Source organism: Geotrypetes seraphini, chromosome 4, assembly GCF_902459505.1.
Source record: "Geotrypetes seraphini chromosome 4, aGeoSer1.1, whole genome shotgun sequence".
Taxonomy (NCBI): domain Eukaryota; kingdom Metazoa; phylum Chordata; class Amphibia; order Gymnophiona; family Dermophiidae; genus Geotrypetes; species Geotrypetes seraphini.
Genome location: NC_047087.1, coordinates 198521589 through 198535328, shown reverse-complemented (window position 1 = coordinate 198535328; position 13740 = coordinate 198521589). Strand labels below are relative to the sequence as shown.

The 13740-nt window shown below is 40.5% G+C and overlaps 1 protein-coding gene across 4 annotated transcripts in view; it reads left to right on the top strand.

Annotated features, from left to right (window-relative positions):
• Positions 1-10029, top strand: part of SLC29A3 (solute carrier family 29 member 3) — a 73116-nt gene extending 63087 nt beyond the window's left edge. For all 4 annotated transcript variants that reach the window (XM_033943581.1, XM_033943584.1, XM_033943582.1 and 1 more), the window contains exon 6: positions 7673-10029. In XM_033943581.1, the coding sequence (XP_033799472.1) occupies positions 7673-8336 (664 nt within the window). In that variant the 3' untranslated portion in view covers positions 8337-10029. The remainder of the gene's footprint in view (positions 1-7672) is intronic.
• Positions 10030-13740: the final 3711 nt, after the last annotated feature.

Genomic DNA, 13740 nt, shown 5'->3' with positions numbered 1-13740 from the left:
AATAACATGAAAGTGATTTGAAGGCATCTACAGTTAGAGATGCGTTTAATTACTATGCACTACTCACTGTGGCCATAAAATTGTTTTGCTATTTGGCCTTTTAAAGGCAAAAGGATCATAATGAGTTATACATCATGCTGAGTCTGTAATGACTTGGAGCTTAGAGAATCAGTTTCTATGTTTCTAGGGGAGATCTGGGAAATTACAGACTGGTAAGCCTGACTTTAGTGCCAGGCAAAATAATGGAAACAATTATTTACAAAAAATTGCGGAACACGTAGACAAACATGATTTAATGGTACAGAGTCAGCATGGGTTCAGCCGAGGGAGATCTTGTCTCACCAAGTTGTTGGACTACTTTGAAGGTTTGAATAAACATGTGGATAAAGGTTAGCTGGTTGATATAGTGTATCTAGATTTCCAGAAAGCTTTTGACAAAGTTCCTAATGAGAGGATCCTGAGAAAATTAGAATCGTGGGATAGAAAGCAAAGTTCAGTTGTGGATTAGGAATTGGTTATCAGATAGAAAACAGAGGGTGGGGTTAAATGGCCATTTTTCTCAATGGAGGGTAAATAGTGGAGTGCTGCAGGGATCTGTACTGGTGCTATTTAACTTATTTATAAATGATCTGGAAATTGGAATGACAAGTGAGGTGATTAAATTTGCAGATGACACTAAACTGTTCAAAGTTGTTAAAACGCATGCAGATTGTGAAACATTGCAGGCAGACCTTAGGAAATTGAAAGACTGAGCATCCAAATGGCAGATGAAATTTATGTGAACAAAGCAAAGTGGTGCACATTGGGAAGTATAACCTAAATCATAGTTACCAGACGCTAGGGTCCACCTTGGGGGTTAGCACCCAAGAAAATGATCTGGGTGTCATTGTAGACAGTACAATGAAAACTTCCATCCAATGTGCTGTAGCAGCCTAAAAAGCAAACAGGATGGTAAGAATTATTTTAAAAAAAGGATGGTTAACAAGACTAAGAATGTTATAATGCCTCTGTATCGCTTCATGGTGCGACCTCACCTGGAATATTGAGTTCATTTCTGGTTGTTTTATCTCAGGAAAGATATAGCAGAACTCGAATAGGTTCAAAGAGTGACCAAGTTGATAAAAGGGATGGAACTTCTCTCGTATGAGGAAAATCTAAAAAGGTTAGGGCTCTTCAGCTTGGAAAAGAGACAGCTGAGGGGAGATATGACTGAAGTCTACAAAATACCAAGTGGTGTAGAACGGGTACAAGTGGATTTTTTTTCTGTCAAAAATTACAAAGACTAGGGGACACTAAATGAAATTCTAGGGAAATACTTTTAAAACCAATAGGGGGAAATATTTTTTCACTCAGAGAATAGTTAAGCTCTGGAACACATTACCAGAGGTTGATGTAGCTGGTTTTAAGAAAGGGAGAAGAGTCTCAGAGTTACAGGCACTATATCATATAGGGAGCTGTTTCTCAAAATCACTGAGGCAGGAATTGTCTTATGCACAGTTCCTTCTTCTTACCAAAGGTTGTTTCAGCCTTCCATATCAATTAGGAGGTCCATCTACCAGCGTTTCAGTCCATGGGCTCAAAGGCATAGGATAAACTTTTGAAACTTCCAGATGTGGAGAATCCTTCTCAGCTACCTCAAAGAAACCAATGAGTTTTGAATATCTGATCATCTTTTTGTTTTGACCAGCCAGGCAAGATGAGGCAGGCCAGCTTCAAAAGTAACCATTTCTAGATTTCTTCAACTTTATATTGGCTGTGGAAAGCAGCCATCTATCTCTCTCAAAGCACACTCCACGAGAAGAGAAGTGATCCTTCTCATGGGTAGAGGCCCTGACAATCTTGCCTGAAGAGATTTATAGAGCAGCTTAATGGCCATTTTTCTCAGTGGAAGAGGGTAAATAGTGGTGTTCCACAGGGATCTTTGCTGGGACTGGTGCTATTTAACTTATTTATAAATGATTTAGAAATTGGAACTACGAGCGTGGTGATTAAATTTGCAAATGACACTAAACTGTTCAAAGTTGTTAAAATGCATGCAGACTGTGGAAAACTGCAGGAAAACCTTAGGAAATTGGAAGTCTGTGTGTCCAAATGGCAGATGAAATTTAATGCGGACAAATGCAAATTGATACACATTGGGAAGAATAATTCAAATCATAGTTATCGGATGCTAGGGATCACCTTGGGGGGCAGCCCTCAAGAAAAGGAGCTGGGTATCATCATAGACAATACGCAGAAGCCTTCCACCCAATGTGCAGTGGTGGTCAAGAAGGCAAACAGGATGCTAGGAATTATTAGTAAAGGGATGGTTAAGAAAACTAAAAATGTTAAAATGCCTCTGTATCACTCAATGGTGCGACCTCACCTTGAGTATTATGTTCAGTTCTGGCCTCCTTATCTCAAAAAAGATATAAAGGCAATAGAAAAGGTTCAAAGAAGAATGACCAAGATGATAAAGGGGATGGAATGCCTTTCATATGAGGCAAGTCGAGATAGATTAGGGCTCTTCATCTTGGAAAAGAGACAGCTGAGGGAAGATATGATTGAAGTATCAAAATCCTGAGTGGTGAAGAACGGGTACAAGTGGATTGATTTTTTTTTTTTTTTTTACTGCATCAAGATTTACAAAGATTTAGGGGACACTTGATGAAGTTACAAAGTAATACTTTTAAAACCAATAGGAGGAAATATTTTTTCACTCAGAGACTAGCTCTGGAATGCGTTGCCAGAGGATGTGATAAGAGCAATTAATTTAGCTGGTTTTAAAAGAGGTTTGGACAAGTTCCTGGAAGAAAAGTCCATAATCTGCTGTTGAGACAGACTTGGGACGGTAGCATAGAATACTGCTGCTATTTGAGTTTTTGTCATGTACTTGTGACTTGGATTAGCCTTCCTGAAGATGGGATACTGGGCTAGATGGTGTGACCCCAGTAAGGCTATTCTTATGTTTTTATGTACTTTTACATGTATTGGCACAGGAGGACTCCGCTTTTAGTTCCTCGGTCCAGCAGGATCAGCTGTCCCACCCTAGACACAAGGGACTGCTTTGGTACGTCAGCTCCTCCAAGTCTGTTCTCTAATCTCCAAAGATCGGACCTGTTCCCTGAGTGCTGAGTTCTTTGCATTGATTACACACATATGACTTCTCATTGAATGGGTAATAAACACATGACACCCCATATAAAGGACTGGATAACTCTCATCATACTACAGGACTGCTACCTATGTCTTACTGATGATTTCTTAAATTTTTGCTAATGGAGTAGGAATATGTAAATTAAAGTCCCTAAAGATTGCTAGCTATATGATAGTTTTATTACTAGTAGGTTGTTTTTTTTTTTAATGTTTACAAAATTGTAAGTTTTATGTTGAACTAGCTGATGCCCCGGCGTTGCACGGGTATTTAATTATAGCAATAACACTGTAAATGGATTCAAATAAAGATACTTTATAGTGGTGAATGAAATTATTTTTTTACAGCTTTATAAAAAGTACAATATTCAAATTATAATGTGAAATATTTGACAAAATGAATACAATACAACTAACACAAAACTTGATTATAAACAACATTTTTAGTTTAACCTCCAGGAGCAAGAACATATACATTCTTGGGTGAACTCACCCTTGAGCAAGCAACATAGAGTTGTCCATGGGAAAAACAGGGGGATCTTAAATCCACTCCACAGTATGTAATAGTCTGTCCTTGTGATTTGTTGATTGTGATAGAGAATGCAAGTCTCACTGGAATTTGCAATCTCTTAAACTGAAAAGGAAGATCTGTTGGAATAAGTGGTATCCGCGGGATAAATACGGTTTCACCTTGTCCCTTTCCGGTTAAGATAGTCGCTTCAATTACATTGGACAGTAACCTCTTTACACAAAGCCTTGTGCCATTGCAAAGTTTTGGTGGGTCAAGGTTGCTAAGTAAAATAACTGGAGATCCCACAGCTTTTTACATTTTTTTCATTGACATGAATGTGTGAAATATGATGTTCTGTTTGTAGCTCCGCCCACGTGTGCAGGTGGGCTGCGAGACCCCCAGAACATATCACCTCAGGTAGTGAGGGATCTGCATATCAAGTTTCGTTCAAATCGGTCCCACAGCTTTTTACATTTTTTCCATTGACTTGAATGGGTGAAATCAGATTTTCTGTTTGTAGCTCCGCCCACGTGTGCAGGTGGGCTGCGAGACCCCCAGAACATATCACCCCAGGTAGTGAGGGATCTGCATACCAAGTTTCGTTCAAATCGGTCCCACAGCTTTTTACATTTTTTCCATTGACTTGAATGGGTGAAATCTGATTTTCTGTTTGTAGCTCCGCCCACGTGTGCAGGTGGGCAGCGAGACCCCCAGAACATATCACCCCAGGTAGTGAGGGATCTGCATACCAAGTTTCGTTCAAATCGGTCCCACAGCTTTTTACATTTTTTCCATTGACTTGAATGGGTGAAATCTGATTTTCTGTTTGTAGCTCCGTCCATGTGTGCAGGTGGGCCGCGAGACCCCCAGAACATATCACCCCAGGTAGTGAGGGATCTGCATACCAATTTTCGTTCAAATCGGTCCCACAGCTTTTTACATTTTTTCCATTGACTTGAATGTGTGAAATCTGATTTTCTGTTTGTAGCTCCGCCCACGTGTGCAGGTGGGCCGCGAGACCCCCAGAACATATCACCCCAGGTAGTGAGGGATCTGCATACCAAGTTTCGTTCAAATCGGTCAAGCCGTTTTTGCGTGATCGCGGCACATACACACACACACATACATACACACATACCTCCGATTTTATATATATAGATTATACCTGCTGTGTACACTGCCTTGGGTGAATCTCATCATGAAGGTGGTTAATAAATTAATATTAATAAATAAATAATATTTAGTAGGTTTCCCTCTATAGACTGAAATGGACTGTAATTTCTAAGAGCAAATTACTGGCTAATAGAGATGAACTAATTAGGAGGCTAGAAATTTAATTATGGTATCCTGGGATACAGAGGAAGGAGCCTAAGGCCCTGATTGACTCAGACACCTAAGACTCCTTCCCTGGGAGGGGCCTTAGGCGTCTGAGCCATTGAGAGCCTTAGGCCCCTCCCCCTGCATCCCAGGATGCACCAGAAATGAGAAGGACTGCCATTTTGGAGTGGCAGGCCTGTGAGCAGGAGGGACTGGGCATCCCTCCTACTGACATCTATTTTTGAGGTTAAGGAGAGGTTCAGAGAGTTTGGGGTGTGGTTCAGGGGAGCTAGGGGGCATTCAGTGGCAGGAAGGAGTAGGCATCCCTCCTGCCAATTTTTTAATATTTTTTTTGGGGGGAAGGAGAGGGGTCATTGGGGGGGCATGGCAGGAGAGGTCAGAGCATGGGGTTTGGTTCACGGCAGTAGGAGGGTGTGGGCATCCCACTGCTGATTTTTGGGGAGAGGTCAGTTCAGGGGTCAGTGTGGGGGTGGTTCACGGCGGCAGGAGGGAGTGGGCATCCCTCCTACCAATTTTTTTATACCATGGTCATTAGTCGGTGGGGTGCTTTTTTCTTTTTTTTAATGGGGAAAATATTGTGCATGTGTAGCACACGCACAACATCTGTGCCATTTTAAAAAAAAAGCCCCAACAGCCCAAACCAGCTCTGCGCATGTGTCAGGCGCTCTCACAGTAACTGATCTGACAGGATTACAGTGAACCTCTGTGCAAATTATTTGTTTGCAGACTTGTTGGAAGTGGAACATCAATAGCTGTTCCAGAGTTGGCCAAAAAATCGGCCAACAGTGACTTACACAATCTTAATGACTGTGTTTTGTGCATCTATTCTAGCCCTTAGGCAGTTACTTTAGGACCCATAAAAAGGGTACTTACAAGCTATCTAGCAGATCTGTGTCAAAGGCTTTGCTAACGCTCTCCCTCGGTCCAACTCTCTGATCACCCAGTCAAACAAATTAGTTAGATTTGTCTATTGTCTTTGGTTGGTTTATTGTCTGTATTTGGCTCTCAGCAAGAGAGTAACTTTGGCCCTGAACACAGACCTCTCTGAACAAACACCAGAGATGAAAATCCCCTGGTCTACAGGCTATTCCCAACTGAGTAGCCTTCATTTGTAAACAAAATGACACATTCCTAAAAAAACACAGTGTAATTTGCTTTGAGGCCAAAGTTTGCACGTGTCAGTTTTTTGGGATATGACATGAATAGGTTTAAGTCAGAACTGTATCCTAAGACTATGGATACTTGGTTTATGGATGCTAGAATTAAAAAAAAACAAAAACCCAGCATATGCATAGTATCTTTCATCATCTCTTCTATTTATGCACAAACATGTGTGGATACATATTCATTGTACAAATTTTGCCCTTAATCTCTCAGAAGGTAATTCTACTACAGTGGCAGTATTTTTGTTAATATCCTGTTCCCATCTGTCTATGTTAATTCACCTGTTTATCACTGGAATGTTCTACATTTGCATGGTTAAATGTTGTTGCATGTAAAAATTGTTCCTGGAATTAGGTTTAAAGATAAAGTTGTAGCCAGGACATTTGTCCGGGTCAGTGATGGTGAGATACTTCATATTTCAGTGAGGGTAAATATACCTACAAGAATTGCCCTGCCGGCCTTTAAGTGAAATTGCAGTTTTATTTGCTGAAATTATTTTTTTTTAGCTTGTGATTACAAGTGTTTGTTAGCTGCTTCATATAAACTCAAGAAAGACGTGATAGCACACGCTAGCCACTAAAGATGTCCATTATATTTCTGTGGGTGTCTTTAACGGTTAGCAAGTGCATATGTGATTAATAACTTTGGTGCTTCAATAAGAGATCTCAAGCTGCAAAATATGTATGGTTTTTTGATGTGTGCTTGTTTGGTGCAGATTGAATTTTCAGCAGGTAGATGAGGGAGAACTCTGGCCTAAGTTTATAGTGTGTGTATCTGGAGAAATTCTAGGATAGGAATGTGAATTCTAGCCATGCAACCAACTTCGGATCACCATAGCATAGGCTCTTTCTTGAGAGGCTTATGACTTTTTTTGTAGGACCTATTGGGAGAGATGCTGCCTAATATGATTAGGTTTATGGAGATCATAGATAATCACTTTGTTCAAGGAAGAACGTTATACACGATTTTACAAACCGTGCATAACCATGCACGTTATACGTGTGGGTGCGTTTTACAATTTTTTTTTTACATTCTGATCCGGCATGCCTCCTGCGAACCGGCATCCTCCCCCCCCCCCCCGCTCGCGTCTCCCCCCCCTCCCCCGCGATTCTACATCCCCCCCAGCACCGCAAATACAACTCTTACCCGATTGGGCACCAGCACCGGCACCAGCACCAATGCATAGCTGGGCTGGGCCGGGCCGGGCGGTGCGAGAGAGATCCTCCTTCTTCCTCTGCCAGGCTGGACTAGGCTTTGAGCATTTGCGCATGCTCAAAGCCTTCTGGTCTCGCTCTCTCCGGGTGCGCGGTATATGAGTGAAAATACGGTAATTTTGGGTAATATCTTGAACCTATAAAATGGTTAAACTTCTTTGCTTGTGTTGGCAGTTTATTAAATTACCAAGTCATGTATCCCACAGGTAATTGTATATATGTGCCTCGAACATAAATACCGTAAAGCATTTTGAGATCCTATTTACATGAAAGGTGTTATATGGAAATACAAATGTACCTTTTCTCCTTTTAGATACTACATGCAAAGTCTACAAGAGAGAGCCTGCTTGTCTACATCACTACCAACTAATAACGTGGAAGAAAGGACTATATCTCAAAATTCTTCCGAGATCAGCCCAGATGACTACAATGTCCCACCACTACGTCCTATTCTGAAGAAGAATGCTGTCTTGGGATTTTGCGTCTTCTATGTTTTCTTCATTTCGATCATTATTTTCCCAGCTATTTCCTCTAGCATTGACTCTGTCAACAAAGACTCTGGGAGTGTGTGGACCAATAAATATTTCACCCCACTCACATGCTTTCTTGTGTACAATTTTGCTGACTTGTGTGGTAGGCAGATCACTGCTTGGATCCAAATTCCTGGCCCAAAGAGCAAAACACTACCAACTCTAGTCCTCCTGAGAAGTCTCTTCATCCCCTTGTTTATATTATGCAATTTTCAGCCTCGAACCCATTTTGACAGAATGTTATTTCTGAATGATGCCTATCCTATAGTCTTCATCTCACTGCTAGGGTTAAGTAATGGTTATCTTGGCGCTCTGTCAATGATATATGGACCAAAGGTGGTGTCGAGGGATCTGGCAGAGGCATCAGGGGTGATGATGTCTTTCTTCCTTAACTTGGGTTTGGCTCTGGGATCGGCCTTTTCAGTTCTTATTGTTCATCTGATCTAGAAGATCATACAGGTTAAAGAGCAATACTTATGTTAATGGTCACTCAGCCTAACTACTTTTCAAAACCTCAGAGCAAGTGTGGATGGAGCTCCTCTCTTGAAGGATGCAGTGGCAGACAGGTGTGTTCCATGGTGCCAAGACATTTTGACTCCTGGTCAATGAAAAGTTCTGCATGCCTGCGTATCTGAACTAAACTAGCCTACTTTTCAAAGGAAAAAAATATGCGATCACTGTCTGTGTGCTCATGATTAACTTTTATTTGCTGTACTATCCACACATAATTTTCAAAACATGTCAGAGGGGACATGAGGACTTGGACCATGTTCTAGTTTTTTCCTAGATTTACATGGGCAAAGGATGCACATGTGCAAGCTTCCCAGGAAGTATGCTCTTAGTTCTGGGTAGAACTTGTTAAATTCTTTTTTTTATGCTTTATATTGTTATTTTGTTATAGAGACATGAGTCTTTTGTAGACAGCAATAGTTTCTACATATCTTGTAATATGTATTTTGAGAATCGGGCTATATTTCTTTTTTTTAACTTTATTTAGTTTTTAATGCCAACAAAGAGTGCAATACAATTTACATACAAATAATAATAATCAAATAAGCACTTATAAACAATCAGAATCTATACAAAAGATAAAAATTCCCTCCCCATCCATCATTACCATCAGGAATAATACCAAAGCAAAAGATATACCTCCCTCGCACTCCCACCCTCCTTGGATGTGTGGGTGCAATACAATGGAAAATAAAGATAAAGGGCAACTATAGAAAATTTACAAAAGATGTCAATAGACCCCCCCAAACCAATTTGAATATCTACAAAAGACGTCAATGGACCCCTCACCAAACCAATTTGAATATCTTGAATATTTGAATATCAGGCTATATTTCTATTGACTGCTTGACTTTTATTTATGTGATGCTCCTCTCCTCTCTTCCAAGAATATGTTCTACAAAGAATCTTTTATCTGTATAAGAAAAGTCATGTAATCAAGAGGTAATCCAATTTACCCTAAATATTTTTAAAAAGAAAAATTAGGTGTACATGTATTTGGAAAAGTTTTGTTTATCTGGCTCTTGGAAAGCAAAGGAGAACACGAAGGCAGCGTGATCGACTCGCGTTGCCTTCGCGATCTACCAGTCGATCGCGATCGACCTTTTGGGCACCCCTGTCTTAGGTGATCGCGACTGCGACATTTTCAAGACACAATGGTGTCCTGGTGAGTAAATGGCATTTCACGCTGCAAACACCAGCACTCAGGAAATAAGGTTCTTCAGAGCTCTGTTTTGAGGTTGACTCTTCTTCATCAGGAACCCCCAAAATTTTTTCTTGCAGTGTGTCTATAATGTATGCCGCTATTGCATAGTGTTCGCTAAGGAGCATACAAAAGCTACTCTGTTGTTATAGACCAGTGATCTGAAACTTGCGGCCTGCCAGGCACTATTTTGAGGCCCTCGGTATGTGTATCATAATCACAAAAGTAAAATAAAACAGTTTCTTGATCATATGTCTCTTTAGCTATAAATTACAATATTATTATTAACCTTTACCTATCGTGTGTTCTGGATGACGGGACATTCCAAAAATGTTGCCATCGTGGATAAACTGTATGGACTAATAAAGAGCCAGGAACACAAAATATTTGAATTTACAGACTTAAGACTTATTTACATTATGTTTACAATAGCCGTAAATGATAACGGTGAATAATACAAAACTTTGCTAAAATAATTATGATTGGAACCAGCGTAACGTAAAATTTATTACGATAGGAAAAGGTTAAGACTTAGCCAAAAGGAAAGATTTATAAACGATAAAGAGTTTTACCTCATACAAAATTGTCATTTCTTTAATAATCTACCAAACTATTATGACTCACTTCAAGTTGTAAAAAGATAGCCTCAATAATAGTTATGCTCAAAACACCTTATACAATCCAATGGGAATTCTGATTCCACTTTCTCAAAACGAGTCTGTGGTGTTGGAATTCTTCATCATTCCCAATACATGGAAAGTACTCAATATGATTTCTAGAGATATATGTTTTTAAAGATTTTTTTCTACTTTCACATCAATATAACTTATTATAGCTTAAATAGCTTGTATATAGAAAAAGGTTTAAAAGTGCATCACTTAACTTAAATCCTTATCGGTTCCCCTTCCCGACGCGTTTCAGAATTCTTTTTCAAGGTCGGGGGAACAAGAGATAAGGTTAATCCTCAACTATCAAGAAAGATAGTGCCAGTGGCAGTAAATGTATGGTTGAGGATTAACCTTATCTCTTGTTCCCCCGACCTTGAAAAAGAATTCCGAAACGCGTCGGGAAGGGGAACCGATAAGGATTTAAGTTAAGTGATGCACTTTTAAACCTTTTTCTATATACAAGCTATTTAAGCTATAATAAGTTATATTGATGTGAAAGTAGAAAAAAATCTTTAAAAACATATATCTCTAGAAATCATATTGAGTACTTTCCATGTATTGGGAATGATGAAGAATTCCAACACCACAGACTCGTTTTGAGAAAGTGGAATCAGAATTCCCATTGGATTGTATAAGGTGTTTTGAGCATAACTATTATTGAGGATTTCTTTAATAAGACATTAACTATTTTTTCTGAGGCTATCCAAGTACCTACAAATCCAAAATGTGGCCCTGCAAAGGGTTTGAGTTTGAAACCACTGTTATAGACTACACTTTACTGAGTACTTGAAAAACGGCACTATACCCAATACCCGACCCGAACCTCTAGAGAACACTTGATCTCAGTGGAAACGACCCTTAATTCCTACATACATGAGAGCACGGTGAAAATGCTCTTGTACCAAAAATATCACTATCATCGCTATGGTAATCGCGCAGGGAAGTTATTGGCTCGATTGACCTCCCAAGCTAGGGGTCATCGCTATGTGTTGGGATTGCGGGATAGCCTGGGTTGTCTCCAACATACTACTGACCAAATTGCACAGCTTTTTATGTCCCACTTTCGGGGGATATATGGATGCCAGGACTCGGGGGCAGAACCCCTTATTAGGGATTATTTAGTGGATTCTGGTTTACAGCCGCTCTCTGATTCGGATGCCGCATTTCTTAACGCGCCCATCACCCCTAAAGAATTGCATAAAGCTATCCAGAACCAACAAAACTTTTCTGCTCCAGGGCCGGATGGTTTCACGGCAGAATTTTATAAATTACTATCAGGGCAGCTGGGTCCCTATTTAAGGGATTTTTATTCACAGCTAATACATGATGAACATTTTCCTGTAGATTCCAATGAAGCATTAATTACGTTGATTTTGAAACCTGGCAAAGACAGTACTGCTCCCAAGTCCTATCGCCCAATTTCTCTGCTAAATGTGGATATTAAAATACTTTCCAAAATATTAGCTGATAGACTAGCGACCCTCCTCCCTAATATTATAGCATCAACACAGGTGGGATTTGTAAAGGGTCGGCAAGCGGAGATCCCTGATGATAATTCATGCAACGCTGGAGTGGAGACTGGTGGGAGACTTGGAACATGGCCCGGGTCGTAGATTTTGTCAGATTTGGGAATACTTCTGACAGGACCTTACACCACGTGCTCGCAGTAGACTTTTGAATCTTTAAGTTTAACTCAGACTCTCAGCGTTTAGCATGGCTCTGGACTCCCGGGGTGGGGAGGGATGGGGGGGAGGGAGGGTTATGTTTGTACTGTTAATTATGACTGATGCTATTTCTTGTACTTGCCTGTTATACTTGAAATAATAAAAATCATTTGAATATACTGAGTACTTGAATATTGTCATTGTAAAGCAACAGTGCCTGGTTATGTGTCATTGACTATCAGTGGCTGGCCCACTCTGTGGTTTAAGTGGTTAGGAGTCTCTCCTGAATAGTGACCCCTGAGTGTCAATGATATGGTCCAAAAAGTGACTTGATTGGATTAGGTGGGAGGTGACAAAGAGTAGTGCTAAATCAGGGATGTCAAAGTCCTTCCTCGAGTGCCACAATCCAGTCGAGTTTTCAGAATTTCCCCAATGAATATGCATGAGATCTATTAGCATACAATGAAAGCAGTGCATGCAAATAGATCTCATGCATATTCATTGAGGAAATCCTGAAAACCCGACTGAATTGCAGCCCTCAAGGAGGGACTTTGACACCCCTGTGCTAAATGGAGTTCACCAGTTTTGTGCCACAGGGATTCTCATTCCTTTCAGCAATTTTTAAAGTGACATTGGCCCAGATTCACTAAAGATAACGATTCAATCGCTGTTGGCCGATTTTAAAACAGCAATTGATTCACTATCTTTATTGCATGCAAATTTGCTTGGAGGTGCAAATCATTTGCATGCAAACTCCTGACTCAATCACTCAGTGAGTGAATGAGTCAGGGCACAGCTCTGACAGTAGTGACAGGAGAAGCAGCCTCCTGTCACTGCTGTCAGGGCTTCTCCTGGTTTTTTACATTTTATTTTTTTTATGGGCCAGATATTTTGCGTGTATTACACACGCAAAATATCTGTCCAATAAAAATAAAATTTTAAAAGCCCTCTTTCCTTTGTCAAGTCACATGCAGCTGTTCTTAAACTTCTCCTCTGATGCAACTTCCTGTTTCCGGTTGCATTAGAGGAGAAGTTTCAGTCAGCTGCACATGACTTATGAAAATGCTCGTGCCGCTCAGAGATAGAACAATGAAAATTGCCCGTGAAGGTGAGGGGAAGGAAGGGAAGGAGATGCCCAGTCTGCAGCGATCGGGAGGGAGGGAGGGGGCTGTTGGACCGCGTGATCATGAGGGGTGATGTGAGGCAACATGCGCAAAATACTTAACTGCGGGGACAAAGCCATTCACTGCTCCACGGGGCAATGAATGGCTTTGTCCCCATACCAGAGGCAACCAGTTTTTTCTCCTCCCCATTTCAGCGGGTTACCGTGTCATGCTAGTTAGGCAAATAACTGGGTGCAAAGTATCATGAAAGGGAAAGAGGTGGAGGATTGGATTTGATATACCACCTGTGGTTACAAAGTAGTTTATATTCTATATATAGGTATTTATTTTGTACCCAAGGCAGTAAAGGTTAAATGACACTTCCAGCATCACAAGGAATAGCAGAGGGAATTGAACCCAGTTCCCCAGGTTCTTAGGCCACTGCACTAACCATTAGGTGTTACCCTCCAGTTTATTTTTTGTGAAAAGAAAATAACTATTAAATGCTTTTGGCAGCTGGACCAATTTATGAACCCAATAAGGGTCATGTTGGCTCAGACCCAATGGTCCATAGACCCAAACATCCTGTCTCTGGCAGTGACCCCTCCATGTCATTTTAAGCATGTTTGATTTTGGGTCTTTCCCCACATACTTTTACTAGCTGCCCATTGGACCAACTCCATCAAATTGATATCCTTTTGAAAA